The following is a 14,466-nucleotide window of genomic DNA, read 5'->3' as shown; positions in this document are numbered from 1 at the left end:
GTGAATACGAGTATGTGTGGCTGGGTTTCTGCTAAAACATCTGTTTATAAAACAAAATGGTGCCTTTCTATAGTATGCACAATGGGGTATACTGTAATTTTATAACAGGGCACCTACGAGAAAACATCAAAAAAGGCACCTTTTTTAATAAAAGCAACACAGGTGCCTATGTGATTTTACAGAATAAGCACCCAGAACCAGCCTCACACACAAATTCACATCTGCTCTGAAGAAAGTGTCAATGTGTACACATAGTCTAATATCACAATGGGAAGTAAAATTTGGGTTGGGCAAACATCTTCGGTACCAGCCAATGAGAATCGTTTGCAAATGTATTACAACAAACTGATCAGTATTAAAATGTGCACTCTGAGCGATGCACAGAAAGGAGCGCCTACCTTTAGCAAGAAAATTTTTACAGAAGGTCAGGAGCTGTCGTAGCATGACGGTGGCTTCTCAGCAGAGCAGTCTGCTGTCATACTTAAATAGTATTTGCACATGTGTGTGTTCCGCACATAATATCACTGTGAAGAATTTATCTTGAAACAAAAAAGCAGGTTGTGGAGGCGTACCCACAGCTTCCATAGTTTTGAAAAAATAAAAGGTACACAAGGCTTTCATACACACACATATAAACAATAAACCTCTTGGGGCGTGAAAGCTGGCATGGAACCACAGAAAAAGAAACTTTCAAAGCTCGCCATCACTAATTCCAACATTATATGATAGACAGATCACCCCAGTAACCTCTTACACATGTTTAGGAGTGATTATAGACTCCACTCTTTCTTTCAGTTGTCAGATTTCGGATTTTGTGAAAAAATCATTTTATTATCATCAACAGCTACGTTCAATCAGAAACTCAATAGATCAGAGTCCTTATGGATTCTGTCATATGCTTATATTACAACACGCTGTGACTACTGCAATATTATCTATGTTGGTATTACAAAAGCTAATATGAAACAACTTGAAACTATTTACTGCGGCCTGTGTCATATGCCGGGCTTCAAGGTATGATAGGGCCACCCCTCTCCTACAATGTCTCCACTGGATCCCTGTCAAATTTAGAATGAAATTTAAGGTCCTTACTCTGATGCATAAGGCACTTCACAATGCTACTCCATCGTATCTTGCAGCTTTGACTATCCCATATACACCTGCTCGTACTCTTTGCTCATTAAGACAATAGAGTGGTCTTACTCCCAACATCCAGAACCAGATGGGAATTAACCCAAAGTCTGCTTTTTATTTCCTATCTTCTGCATTGTGGAATTCCTTACCACAGCCAATCAGATTAGAAAAATCATATGCCCTTTTTCATACAGCACTGAAAACATATTATCAACTAGCTTTTTTGAATATCAGGCCCGAGTGTGTTCTCGAGGTAATAAATTTGTGTTGTTTGACCCATTACAATTAAATAAATTCCTTTTAGGTCAGAGGAAGGAATGAGGGATTCAGGGCTATAATTTAATACGTCTGGAATTTGAGAAATTTTCCCCTTATTTTTCTTTAGTGTTTTGCTTTCTTTCTCTCTGTAAAGTGGGCTTTTAGATGTAAACTTTGTATTCTTATCTGTTGTAATTTTTGGATAGACAGACTAGGTTGACCTTTTTTCCTGATCTTGCTATGAGATGTTTATGTTTAAAAAGCTGAATAAAATAATTGAAAGAAAAATTGTTAAAATTGGAAATGCAGAACGGGCCATGTGTAAATAGTGCATTATATGTGCAAAAATGATTTAAAAAAAAGCTGCTATTTACCCATCGAGATCCATACCAGAGAGACATCAAAAGGAATGTGGTTGGAGTGTGGTTTGAGAGGGCCAAAAATATAGACCTGAATTCTCTGTTTTACAAGAGGAATATACATGAGTGCCAAAACTATTCAAGGCTGGCTTTTACACCTGCCCCAAGGAACATGAAAGCGCTAGTTTGAAGGGGCACATGCACAGGATGAGGGAACCACCGTGAAACCCCTGAAATCCCCATATCAGATCGGTCAAACACCCCATTCATTCGCTTTCCATCAATCCTATCCAGTGGTTTAGTGGGAAGCCAGAGGGATCACCAACTGCTCCTACTTTGTCAGGCGCATGGATTCCAAATATCTCCTCTGAACTCTAGCAGTAGTCGTGCAACACTACTACTAAGAGGGGTGTTTACTAAGGCTTAACTCGAGTTATCTGCAGCATGGACAATTTTATTCCTATGGGCCCTGCTGCGCATAGCTTGAGCTAAGCTTTAGTAAACAACCCCCTAAGGGTAAAACTGCCAAATAATTCTGAACCTGAATGCCTGACAGAGCGGGAGCAACTGGGGATTGTCCTGCTCCCCTCTAGATCACCAGGGAGAGATTGGAGTTGGAAGAGTTCTTGCTTGGGGGGAGGTTTATGGGGATGATGGCATAATTTGGGATGTGGTGCTTTAGTGCAGGGAGTGAGGGCTAATCTGACTGGGGAGGGAGTTAGGGGTAAGTGGCTATGTGGATATTGGGAGCACCCACATCTGGTAGGGCAGGACACTCTCCATTTCCCCCCACCAACACAAAAACTGCTCCTGCTTCCAGGTATTTTAAGAAAAGGCTCCGTGCTTGTCAATGGATTCATAATATACAGGGGGAATTGTGTACATCCCGACCTTTACACCTCAATTTCCCTCTCCACAACCTATCTAAAATGGGCCTTCATATATAGCTAAATTCTGTGTTCTTTATATTTAATCTTGAATTTTTTTTTCCTTTTTGACTCAGTGGCTCTTCCTTTTCCTTCCAGTCCACTCATGACAAATGTTGAAATTCCGGTGCTCTGAGCCTTCATGTGCAACTACCTAACCCACTGTTCATGGTCTAGTCAGAAGCCATGCACCTGTACCATGGCCTTTAAATTTGGCCAATAGAGGGAGAATTCCATATATGGTGAAAGGTAGCACGTGCAAATTTGGCAGTGCGGCCAAATTGCACTTCAAGTGAATTGGTGCCGATAATTGGCCAATAACAAGCAATTATCAACACTAATTGGGACTAATTAGAATTAGGTTGTAAGCGTTCTTTAAAATTAAATGCACTGTTACATAAGTACATAAGTAATGCCACACTGGGAAAAGACCAAGGGTCCATCGAGCCCAGCATCCTGTCCACGACAGCGGCCAAGGGCACCTGGCAAGTTTCCCAAACGTACAAACATTCTATACATGCTATTCCTGGAATTGTGGATTTTTCCCAAGTCCATTTAGTAGTGGTTTATGGGCTTGTCCTTTAGGAAACCGTCTAACCCCTTTTTAAATTCTGCTAAGCTAACCGCCTTCACCACGTTCTCCGGCAACGAATTCCAGAGTTTAATTATGCGTTGGGTGAAGAAAATTTTTCTCCGATTTGTTTTAAATTTATTACACTGTAGTTTCATCGCATGCCCCCTAGTCCTAGTATTTTTAGAAAGCGTGAAAAGACGCTTCACATCCACCTGTTCCACTCCACTCATTATTTTCTATACCTCTATCATGTCTCCCCTCAGCCATCTCTTCTCCAAGCTGAAAAGCCCTAGCCTCCTTAGTCTTTCTTCATAGGGAAGTCGTCCCAACCCCGCTATCATTTTAGTCACCCTTCGCTGCACTTTTTCCAATTCTACTATATCTTTCTTGAGATGCGGTGACCAGAATTGAACACAATATTCAAGGTGCGGTCGCACCATGGAGCGATACAACGGCATTATAACATCCTCACACCTGTTTTCCATACCTTTCCTAATAAAACCCAACATTCTATTCACTTTTGTAGCCGCAGCAGCACACTGAGCAGAAGGTTTTAGTGCATTATCGACGATGACACCCAGATCCCTTTCTTGGTCCGTAACTCCTAACGTGGAACCTTGCATAATATAGCTATAATTCGGGTTTTTTCCCACATGCATCACCTTGCACTTGCTCACATTAAACATCATCTGCTATTTAGCCGCCCAGTCTCCCAGTCTCGTAAGGTCCTTCTGTAATTTTTCACAATCCTGTCGCAAGTTAACGACTTTGAATAACTGTTACAGAATATGTGGTCCGCACCTAAGTAAGGCATGGACATTTACACCAGGTTTTAGTTGGCATAAATGAACATGCCTAAAGTTTAATCACGGGAATGGCACTTTGCATATTCTGTAAACCGCGCCTAACTTTAGGTGAGATTTGTAGAATAGCACTAAGCGTATTCTTTTTCCACCCCAATTTTTCCCCCAACATATATAGAATTCCCCCTAGGTGTCTTCCTTAATGATGATCAGGAATCTCTCCCTCCCTCCCCCATCCCCATTTCCCTCTGTAACATTCCCAATCCCATCTGACCTGGAGGGCTGGAAGACTAAAGTTGGAATCTGAACCAAGAGCTTTTCACATGAGCAGCACAGCCACCTAGCTGGCTGGCCTCTCTCCCTCTCCCCACATTTTCTGCAGACATACTTAACAGACTACATGCAGAAACAGTCCTTGAATGAAAAAAGAATTTTCTCCTTACCTGTTTTGGCTGCTCTACGATTTGAATGTACGGCCCATCTGTGGATCATAAAAGAGGAAACCCATAAGGTCTAGAAATATGACAATACAATACACATGACAAAAATCAAAAAAACACAAGGTTAGATATTTCACAAACAGACATAAAATGAGATGGACTTTGGAGATCAATAAGTAAAAGGCTGCAGAACCCTTTCAGGGTTGGAAGCAGACCCATCATCTTCCGCACTCCCGGGAAAGTGTGAAATTCTCCCGATCTGCGCTTAGACACTGCCACTGCCGCTGGTACTTCTCCCAATGAGCAGCAGCAGTGGCAAAACAGCAAGCATGGGACCACAGCTTTCAAGCATGCGCTGTCAGCTCTGCCAATTCCGTCCCCAGTGACGTCAACTTCTCATTCTGGGGCAGAGGACTGGCAGAGCTGACAGCACATGCCTGAAGGCTGCGGCCCCACATTTGCTATTTGTTGGTTTCCCGCGACTGCTGCTGCTCATTGAGAGAACCAGTAGTGGCTAGGGAACAGAAGATGCCATGCAAGGGGAAGAGGAAGGGGAGTGGAGAGAGGAGAGGAAAAAGATAGAAGAGTGGGGACACTGGATGAAAGAATGATAGAGAGACAGAGAGAGATGATGAGTGGAAAGATGGAGAGAGAAAGAGGGGCTATGGATGGAAAAGGGCTGGAGAAAGAGAAGATGCTAGGTAGAAAGATGAAGAGAAAAGGGGAGACCCTGGCTGGAAGGATGGAGAGGGAAAAAGGATAGATGATGGATGGAGGGATGGAAAGAGAGAAAGAGGGAAGACACTGGATGGAAGGGTAGGGAGACAAAGAGGGAAGATGCTGGATGGAAAGGTAGGGCAAGAAAGAGGGAAGATGCTGGATGGAAAGGTAAGGCAAGAAAGAGGGAAGACGCTGGATGGAATGGTAGGACGAGAAAGAGGGGAGACACTGGATCGAAGGGTAGGGAGAGAAAGAGAGGAGATGCTGGATGGAAGAGTAGGGAGAGCAAGAGGGGAGATGCTGGATGAAAGGATGGGGAGAGAAAGAGGGGCGATGCTGGATGGAAGCATGGAGACACTGGATTGAAGGAAGGGGAGAAAGATGGAGACACTGAATGGAAAGCAGAAAAAAGAGACTGGGACTAACACAATTAGAAAAATAAATGGCTAGACAACAAAGGTAAAGAAAATGATTTTATTTTTAATTTAGGATAAAATAATGTGGTAGGTGGGTTAATAAAGGTTAATAAATACACATAAAACAGAAAATAGAAAATAAGGTGACAACTTTGTATTGGACTAATGTCAATATATGTTTGACTAACCTTCAAATACCCACACTTCCTTCCTCAGGTCAGTATACTGTCCTGACCTGACCACAGGAAGGAGGTTTTGGCATCTGAAAGCTAATGAAAAAAGGTATTAGGCTAGTCCAAAAAAAAAGGTATCATCTTATTTTCCATTTTCAAGACCCTGAACTGAGCATATGCAGGAGGTCTGGCATCAGTGGCTGAAGCACGCTGCTGACTGCTTCATTATTCAAACAGCACGGTAGGGGGCTCATGCAGTGGACCTCTTCAGTTAGTAGGGCGTGGGCATCTCTGCCAGAGATTCAACCAGTGCCACAATTTTGGAGTGGGCTTAAGTTCAAAGTGGGCGGGGGGGGGGGGGTCGAGGCCCCCCTCGCAGTTTATTTATTTAGATTTTGCTCACACCTTTTTCAGTAGTAGCTCAAGGTGAGTTACATTCAGGTACACTGGATATTTCTCTGTCCCAGGAGGGCTCACAGTCTAAGTTTGTACCTGACGCAATGGAGGGCTAAGTGACTTGCCCAAGATCACAAGGAGCAGCAGCGAGATTTGAACTGGCCACCTCTGGATTACAAGACCGGTCATCTAACCAGCATCTATGCCCCTGGGGGAATAGATACTGGACAGGGGGAATAATAGAGTGAACGGAAACACTCCTTTTTACCCTGTGCCAGTGGTGTAAATAAAATATTTTCTGAAATGACTGTGGGATTGACGTGTGCCAGGGGATGGAGCCATGAGGTACAGTGGGCAGGATCAAGGCAGAATGGGACAGGGCTGGAGGCGTATACTAAAAATCTCCCTCTCAAAAATGAGGACCAATGGCAGCTCTGTGGAAGCCTATCCTATATAATAATTTGCACCTCCGTCTGGCTGCCTGGGTTCGTAACACAGTTCCCATTGGTCCGCCCTGGGGATGACATCACAGGATGGACCAATGAAAAAAAGTTAATATTGGGATTGATGAGATAAGGTGAAACACCTACTTCCATTATTTTCAAAGCCGAAGGCTTACGTGGAAGCTTACCTCTGATGATCCTTTTTTCTGAAATTTTGTAATAGCTTTGGTTATAAAAGCGTTAGTTAATAGACTGTATTCTTGTGGATATATAGCTATTGTTGGTGTGATTTTCATATATTTGGAGCCGGTAGGATTCTCTTTTTGAAGAATACATGCTATGTAAACATGTTAAGTGCTAGTATTCTAAACATTAGGTGCATGGGTAAATGTGGGCTTCTAGGTTATGTAACTGCCCTTTAAGAGGATAATTTTGTAAGAAGTTGCATATCTTTGAAGGGCAAAAAAAGGATCTGCTTGCAGCCTATTTTTTAAAATACACAAGCAAAAATGCCCGTTTCTTGAAAAAATTAAACGGGCCCTAGCAAGGCTATCGTCTAATGGCCATTATGTTTTTAATTCTCTGCCTTTCCAAATCAGTGTTTCTTTCTCTTTTGTTTGCTCTTTGCTCATCAGTCATATTCACCACCCTGGACCCTTTCCTTGCAGCGGCTTCTTCCCTTTCATGGGCCTTTTGTTCTTCGCTCATAGCTGTATGCGTTTTTCTTTCCGCTTCGGCTCTTTTCTGTTTAGCTTCAGCCTAATCCTCAGCAGTTAGTTCTCTTTTAGGAGCCATGGCAGATCGTGGAGGATAGTAGTTAAGGCGTGTTGCAGTAGATGGCGTGTGATATACAGCAGGTTGGAGTGTGCCTCTGCTTCCCTGGAGCAGTGTGAGTGGTGGTAGCTCATTTGCATATGGTTACAAACCCAGCCATCCAGGGACGCAAATTATTATATAAAATAGGGGCCCTTTTACTAAGCTGCGTTAGGCACAAACATGCCCCTAATGCAACTACAATGGTATATTGTCTTCCGTAACCTGGTACAATCAATGGTACTCAGCCATTTAGACTACTGCAACGCACTCTGTGCTGGCTGCAAAGAACAAATAATCAAGAAACTTCAGACAGCCCAGAACACAGCAGCTAGACTCATATTCGGTAAAACAAAATATGAATGTGCTAAACCCCTACGAGAGAAGCTACATTGGCTCCCTCTTAAAGAACGCATCACGTTCAAAATATGTACCCTAGTTCAAAAAATCATTCACGAAGATGCCCCAGCCTACATGTCAGACCTGATAGACTTACCACCCAGGAATGCTAAAAAATCATCCCGCACATTCCTCAATCTTCACTTCCCCAACTGCAAAGGTCTAAAATACAAACTAATGCATACGTCAACCTTCTCCTACTTCAGCACACAATTCTGGAACGCGCTACTGCGCAACTTAAAAACGATCTACAAACTAACTTCCGCAAACTACTGAAGACACATCTCTTTAACAAGGCATACCATAAAGAGCAACAAATGTGAACACCTCCACATATCCAGAATTGTCTCATAACATTTGCTTGTTATACTAATATCATGCTTTTTCACTATCATGTTTACCCAAGATCCTTCTGTAATACTAAATGTTTATTTCTTATACTTCTCCACCATTCATGATGTATTGTAAGCCACATTGAGCCTGCAAAGAGGTGGGAAAATGTGGGATACAAATGCAATAAATAAATAAATAAATAAATATTGCAGGATACTTTTTTTTTTTAGGGAGTGTGTCAGGGGGGTGGAGAGTGGGTGTTCCTGCACTAAACAGCGCATCTACATTAGTGAATGCTAACCAGTAAGTGCAGGAATACCAAATGAGCCCTTACTACCTACAAAATGGGTGGTGGTCAGTGATCATGCAGTAATTTTTTTTTAATGGCTGCATGCTACTGGCAACATTAACGCATATCCATTAATAAAAAAAAAAAAAAAAGGAAAAGAAAATTCACCATTTTAGGGCTCTGGTAAAAATGGCCTTAGAATGCATGAAAGACCTGCGTTAAAGAGCACGTTAAAGCCACTTTTAGCGCAGCTTAGCAAAAGGACCCCATAGACATCTGAGTGTGTTTATAAAGCACTAACACAAATCCTGCAAAAATTGTGTCTAAAATTAACCTGTGTATATTTACGCCACCTTGAGAATAGGAGCAAATAAAGTGCATAGGCTAATCAGGACTCTTGGCCATGCTCCACCCAAACTCCATCCCAGAACATGCCTACATTAAAGTCAAGTACAACTCTTAATGTTCCTATCATTGCATGTATGTATAAATATAGAGGCGTATTTTCAAAACAGTTTGACGTAGAAAGTTACATAGAGGGGCATTTTGGATATGACATCTAAGTCCGACTTTGGACGTTTTGCAAAAAATATCCAAAATCTGAATAGGAAAGAAGGTCATTTTCAAAAAAGAAAAACGTCTTATCTTTTTTTTTTTTTTTTTAAATACTGTTTTGAACAAGGTTTTGCGATTTTGACATTTTGGTTTTTTGACCATTTTCAAACAGAAAATGTCCAAGTGCAAACCGCACAAAATCAAGCTATTGGGATGTAGGAAGAGCCAGCATTTTTTGGTACACTGGTCTCCTAGACATCCCATGAAAGCAATAGAGCACCCTAAGGGGGCACTGCAGTGGACTTCATAAAACGTTCTCAGGTACACATCTCACCATTGCTCCCTTATCTTGTCTGCTGAGCCCCCCCAAACCCACTCAAAACCCACTATGCCAACTGTACACCACTACCATAGCCCTTACAGGTGAAGGGGGCACCTATATGTGGATACATTGAGTTTCTGGTGAGTTTTGGAGGGCTCAGTTTCCTCCACAAGTGTAAGGTAGGGGGAGGAATGGGCCTGGGTCCACTTGTCTGTAGTGCACTGCACCCAACACTACTCCAGGGACCTGCAGGCTGTTGGAGTGGAGAAGTAGCCTAGTGGTTAGTGCAGCAGACTCTGATCCTGGGGAACTGGGTTTGATTCCCACTGCAGCTCCTTGTGACTCTGGGCAACTCACTTAACCCTCCATTGTCCCAGATACAAATAAGTACCTGTATATAATATGTAAACCGCTTTGAATGTAGTTGGAAAAACCACAGAAAGGCGGTATACAAGTCCCATTCCCTTTCCCTTTCTAATGGACCTGAGTATAACATCTGAGGCTGGCAAGTAATGTTTTTAATCTGGGGGTGGGAGGGAGTTAGTGACCACTGGGGGAGTAAGGGGAGATCACCCCCGAGTCCCTTCAGTGGTCATGTGGTCATTAAGGGCACCTTTTTGTGCCTTCTTCATTACAAAAACAGGTCTAGCTCAAAACGTCTAAGTTTTAGACTTGGACGGTTTTCTTTTATTCCATTATGGATGATAAACATCCAAGTGTTAGGAGCACCCAGATCCTGCCCTTATCACACCCCTGACATGCCCCCTTGTGATTTGAATGCACTTCTGACAGACGTCATAGAAAAACGTCTAAAAATTGGTTTTGAAAATATGAATTTGGACATTTTTTGTGAGAAAAACTTCCAAATGCAGATTTATGCCACTTTTTGGACGTTTTTCTCTTTTGAAAATGAGCTCCATAGTAACCTATGGAACTTTGTAAGTCTAAGTGCTTTAAAAATGAGCATCAAAATGTAATTTTATAAGAGGCAATATATCCGGGCATACTGCCATATATACTCAAAAATGCCTTCATAAAATTATTTCATGTGTCTCCCTCTTTGGCAGTGACTGATACTCCTCCCATCGCCATCCCCTTTCCCGGGCTGAACTCTGCACCTGCACCATCCCCAACATGACTAACATAGGAGAAGAAGATGACTTAGAGGGTCATTTTAAAAGGCATTTCTGGAGGTATAATTATGTTTCTTAAGCCAAAAATAGCCTTTTCTAAAATTGCCTTGACTATAGGGCACAGAAACATATGCTTATGCAAAATCTAACATAAGAACAGCCATACTAGGTCATATCAATGGTCCATCTAGCCCAGTATCCTACTTCCAACAGTAGCAAATCCAGGTCACAAGTACCTGGCAGAAACCCAAATAGTAACATAGTAACATAGTAGATGACGGCAGAAAAAGACCTGCACGGTCCATCCAGTCTGCCCAACAAGACAACTCATGTGTGCTACTTTTGTGTATACCCTACTTTCATTTGTACCTGTGCTCTTCAGGGCACAGACCGTATAAGTCTGCCCAGCACTATCCCAGCCTCCCGATCTTGACTAAGCTCCTGAGGATCCATTTCTTCGCACAGGATTCCTTTATGCTTATCCCACGCGTGTTTGAATTCCGTTACCGTTTTCATTTCCACCACCTCCCGCGGGAGGGCATTCCAAGCATCTACTACTCTCTCCGTGAAAAAATACTTCCTGACATTTTTCTTGAGTCTGCCCCCCTTCAATCTCATTTCATGTCCTCTCGTTCTACCATCTTCCCATCTCCGGAAAAGGTTCGTTTGCAGATTAATACCTTTCAAATATTTGAACGTCTGTATCATATCACCCCTGTTTCTCCTTTCCTCCAGGGTATACATGTTTAGTTCAGCAAGTCTCTCCTCATACGCCTTGTAACACAAATCCCATACCATTCTCGTAGCTTTTCTTTGCACCGCTTCAATTCTTTTTACATCCTTAACAAGATACCAAATAGTAGCAACATAACAAGATAACATTAACAAGATAACAAATAGTAGCAACATTCCATGCTACCAATCCCCGGGGCAAGCAGTTGCTTCCCCATGTTTATCTCAATAGCAGACTAAGGACTTTTCCTCTAGGAACTTGTCCAAACCTTTTTTAAACCCAGATACACTAACCGCTGTTACTACATCCTCCGGCAAAGAATTCCAGAGCTTAACTGTTTGTTGAGTGAAACAAAATATTTCCTCCTATTTGTTTTAAAAGAATTTCCATGTAACTTCATAGAGGGAGTCTTTTACTAAGGCACGCTAGTGTTTTTAACGCACACTAAAAATAGGTGCGCTCTAAACACTAGAGTTGCTCATAAGAATGCATTGGCGTCTCTAGCATTTAGCACGCGCTAAAACGCTAGCACGCCTTAGTAAAAGACCCTCCCTGAGTGTCCCCTAGTCTTTGTACTTTTTCAAAATCAATTCACTTTTATTCGTTCTACACCACTCAGAATTTTGTAGACCTCAATCATATCCCCCAAGCTGAAGAGCCCTAGCCTTTCCTCACATGGGAGCAGTTCCATCCCCCTTATCATTCTGGTTGCTCTTTGAACCTTTTCTAATTTGGTTGTGAAAATATAATACATATGTAAAACCGCTTTGGTTGTACCACAGAAAGGCGGAGTATCAAATATACAGACTATATGCTGAAATGTTTAGGAAAGTGACTACTAAGGTTACACAGTATGACGGTGAAGTGTTTAATCGATGTTCTTGGCAGAATAGCTCAAGTTGTTTCATTTTGGCTGAGGATCGTCTGTGGACTGCAATCTTCAACTCTAGCAGCAGATTTTCTATTGGCTTCAGATCTGAGCTTTGACTGGGCCACTCAATGGTCTTCACTTTCTTCTTGCTGAGCCACTCCAGTGTTGCTTTAGTTTTGTGCTTAGCATTGTGCTTCTGAATGGTGAATGTTCTCCCTCAGTGTTTTTTTTTTTTTTATGTGCAGGCCATGTGATAATGTTCCCATTAGCATGCGAGACCTGCAAAACATTAACACAGGAGCACTTACCACCTCCTACTTAGGTAGGAGGCAATAAGGTCCCGATGATGTTTCCCCATGCTGTTACAAACTGCGCTGTAACATTATCACTGAAAACAGTACAGGGAAACAATGCCCCGATGATCAAAGCTAATAGCTCACTAGGGCCTCTGTCCGGTGTGGAGTTGGGGACCTCCAGCTCCCCTATGTCAGTGTCTGGGGGACCTGGAAGGAGGAATTAGGCCACCAGGGTAGGCCTTAGCTATGGGGGGGGATGGAGGGTCCAGAGGTCCACTAGACCCCCAGGATTGACGGTGGCAGCCTGGGCTGACAGCTGCCTGGCATGGACAGAGGGGGGGGGGGGGGGGGGGAGAAGAGAGCCTTAACCCTAATAAGCACTGGATTTTCCCCAAGTCAATTTAATAATGGTCTATGGACTTTTCCTTTAGGATCTGTCCTTCGACCCCTTCTTTTTTCAATCTACACTTCTTCCCTGGGCTCACTGATCTCATCTCATGGTTTCCAGTATCATCTTTACGCTGATGACACCCAGCTGTATCTCTCCACACCTGACATCACTGCGGAGACCCAGGCCAAGGTATCGGCCTGCTTATCCGACATTGCTGCATGGATGTCCAACCGCCACCTGAAACTGAACATGGCCAAGACAGAGCTTATCGTCTTTCCACAAAACCCACTTCTCCTCTTCCTCCGCTCTCAATCTCAGTTGATAACACCCTCATCCTCCCCGTCTCATCCGCACGCAACCTCGGAGTCATCTTCGACTCCTCCCTCTCCTTCTCCGCGCATATCCAGCAGACAGCCAAGACCTGTCGCTTCTTCCTCTTTAACATCAGCAAAATTCACCCTTTCCTCTATGAGCACACCACCCGAACCCTCATCCACGCTATCATTACCTCTCGCCTTGACTACTGCAATCTACTCCTCACTGGCCTCCCACTTAACCATCTATCCCCCCTTCAATCCGTTCAGAACTCTGCTGCACGTCTTATATTCCGCCAGAACCAATATACTCATATCACCCCTCTCCTCAGGTCACTTCACTAGCTTCCGATCAGATACCGCATACAGTTCAAGCTTCACCTTCTTACCTACAAATGCACTCAGTCTGCAGCCCCTCATTACCTCTCTACCCTCATCTCCCCTTACGTTCCCGCCCGAAACCTCCGCTCACAGGACAAATCCCTCCTCTCAGTACTCTTCTCCACCACCGCCAACTCCAGGCTCCGTCCATTCTGCCTCGTCTCACCCTATGCTTGGAATAAACTTCCTGAGCCCTTACGCCAAGCCCCCTCCCTACCCATCTTCAAATCCTTACTCAAAGCCCACCTCTTCAATGTGGCTTTCGGCACCTAACCTTTATACCTTTCAGGAAATCTAGACTGCCCCAATTTGATGACCCCTACTTGACTGACTGTACATTTGTCCTTTAGATTGTAAGCTCTCTGAGCAGGGACTGTCCTTCTATGTTAAATTGTACAGCGCTGCGTAACCCTAGTAGCGCTCTAGAAATGTTAAGTAGTAGTAGTAGGATTTTCCCCAAGTCAATTTAATAATGGTCTATGGACTTTTCCTTTAGGAAGCCGTCCAGACCTTTTTAACAACCCTGCTAAGCTATCCACCTTTACCACATTCTCTGGCAATAAATTCCAGAGTTTAATTAAATGTTGAGTGAAGAAACTTTTTCTCCAATTCACTTTAAATTTACTACTTTCCAGCTTCATCGAATGCCCCTAGTCCTAGTATTTTTGGAAAGAGTAAACAAACGATTCACGTCTACCCGGTCCACTCCATTCATTATTTTATAGACCTCTATCATATCTCCCCTCAGCTGTCTTTTCTCCAAGCTGAAGAGCCCTAGCCACTTCAGCCTTTCCTCATAGGGAAGCTGTCCAATCCTCTTTATCATTTTCGTCGCCCTTCTCTGTACCTTTTCTAAATAATTCCAGTATATCTTTTTTTGAGATGAGGTGACCGGAATTGAACACAATATTCGAGGTGTGGTCGCACCATGGACCAATACAAAGGCATTATAATGTATTTGAGACAGTCTTGTAATGCTTGGCTTTCCAATGCC

General features: G+C 43.1%; 1 protein-coding gene across 2 annotated transcripts in view; it reads right to left on the bottom strand.

The window, feature by feature from the left end:
• Positions 1 to 14,466, bottom strand: part of NFKB1 (nuclear factor kappa B subunit 1) — a 205,836-nt gene that overhangs the window by 116,868 nt on the left and 74,502 nt on the right. For both annotated transcript variants that reach the window (XM_030190754.1, XM_030190755.1), the window contains one exon: positions 4,498 to 4,535. In XM_030190754.1, the coding sequence (XP_030046614.1) occupies positions 4,498 to 4,535 (38 nt within the window). The remainder of the gene's footprint in view (positions 1 to 4,497; positions 4,536 to 14,466) is intronic.

Source organism: Microcaecilia unicolor, chromosome 2 (assembly GCF_901765095.1).
Source record: "Microcaecilia unicolor chromosome 2, aMicUni1.1, whole genome shotgun sequence".
Classification (NCBI taxonomy): domain Eukaryota; kingdom Metazoa; phylum Chordata; class Amphibia; order Gymnophiona; family Siphonopidae; genus Microcaecilia; species Microcaecilia unicolor.
The sequence above is the reverse complement of the archived record's forward strand: the minus strand, read 5'-3'. Positions and strand labels throughout refer to the sequence as shown.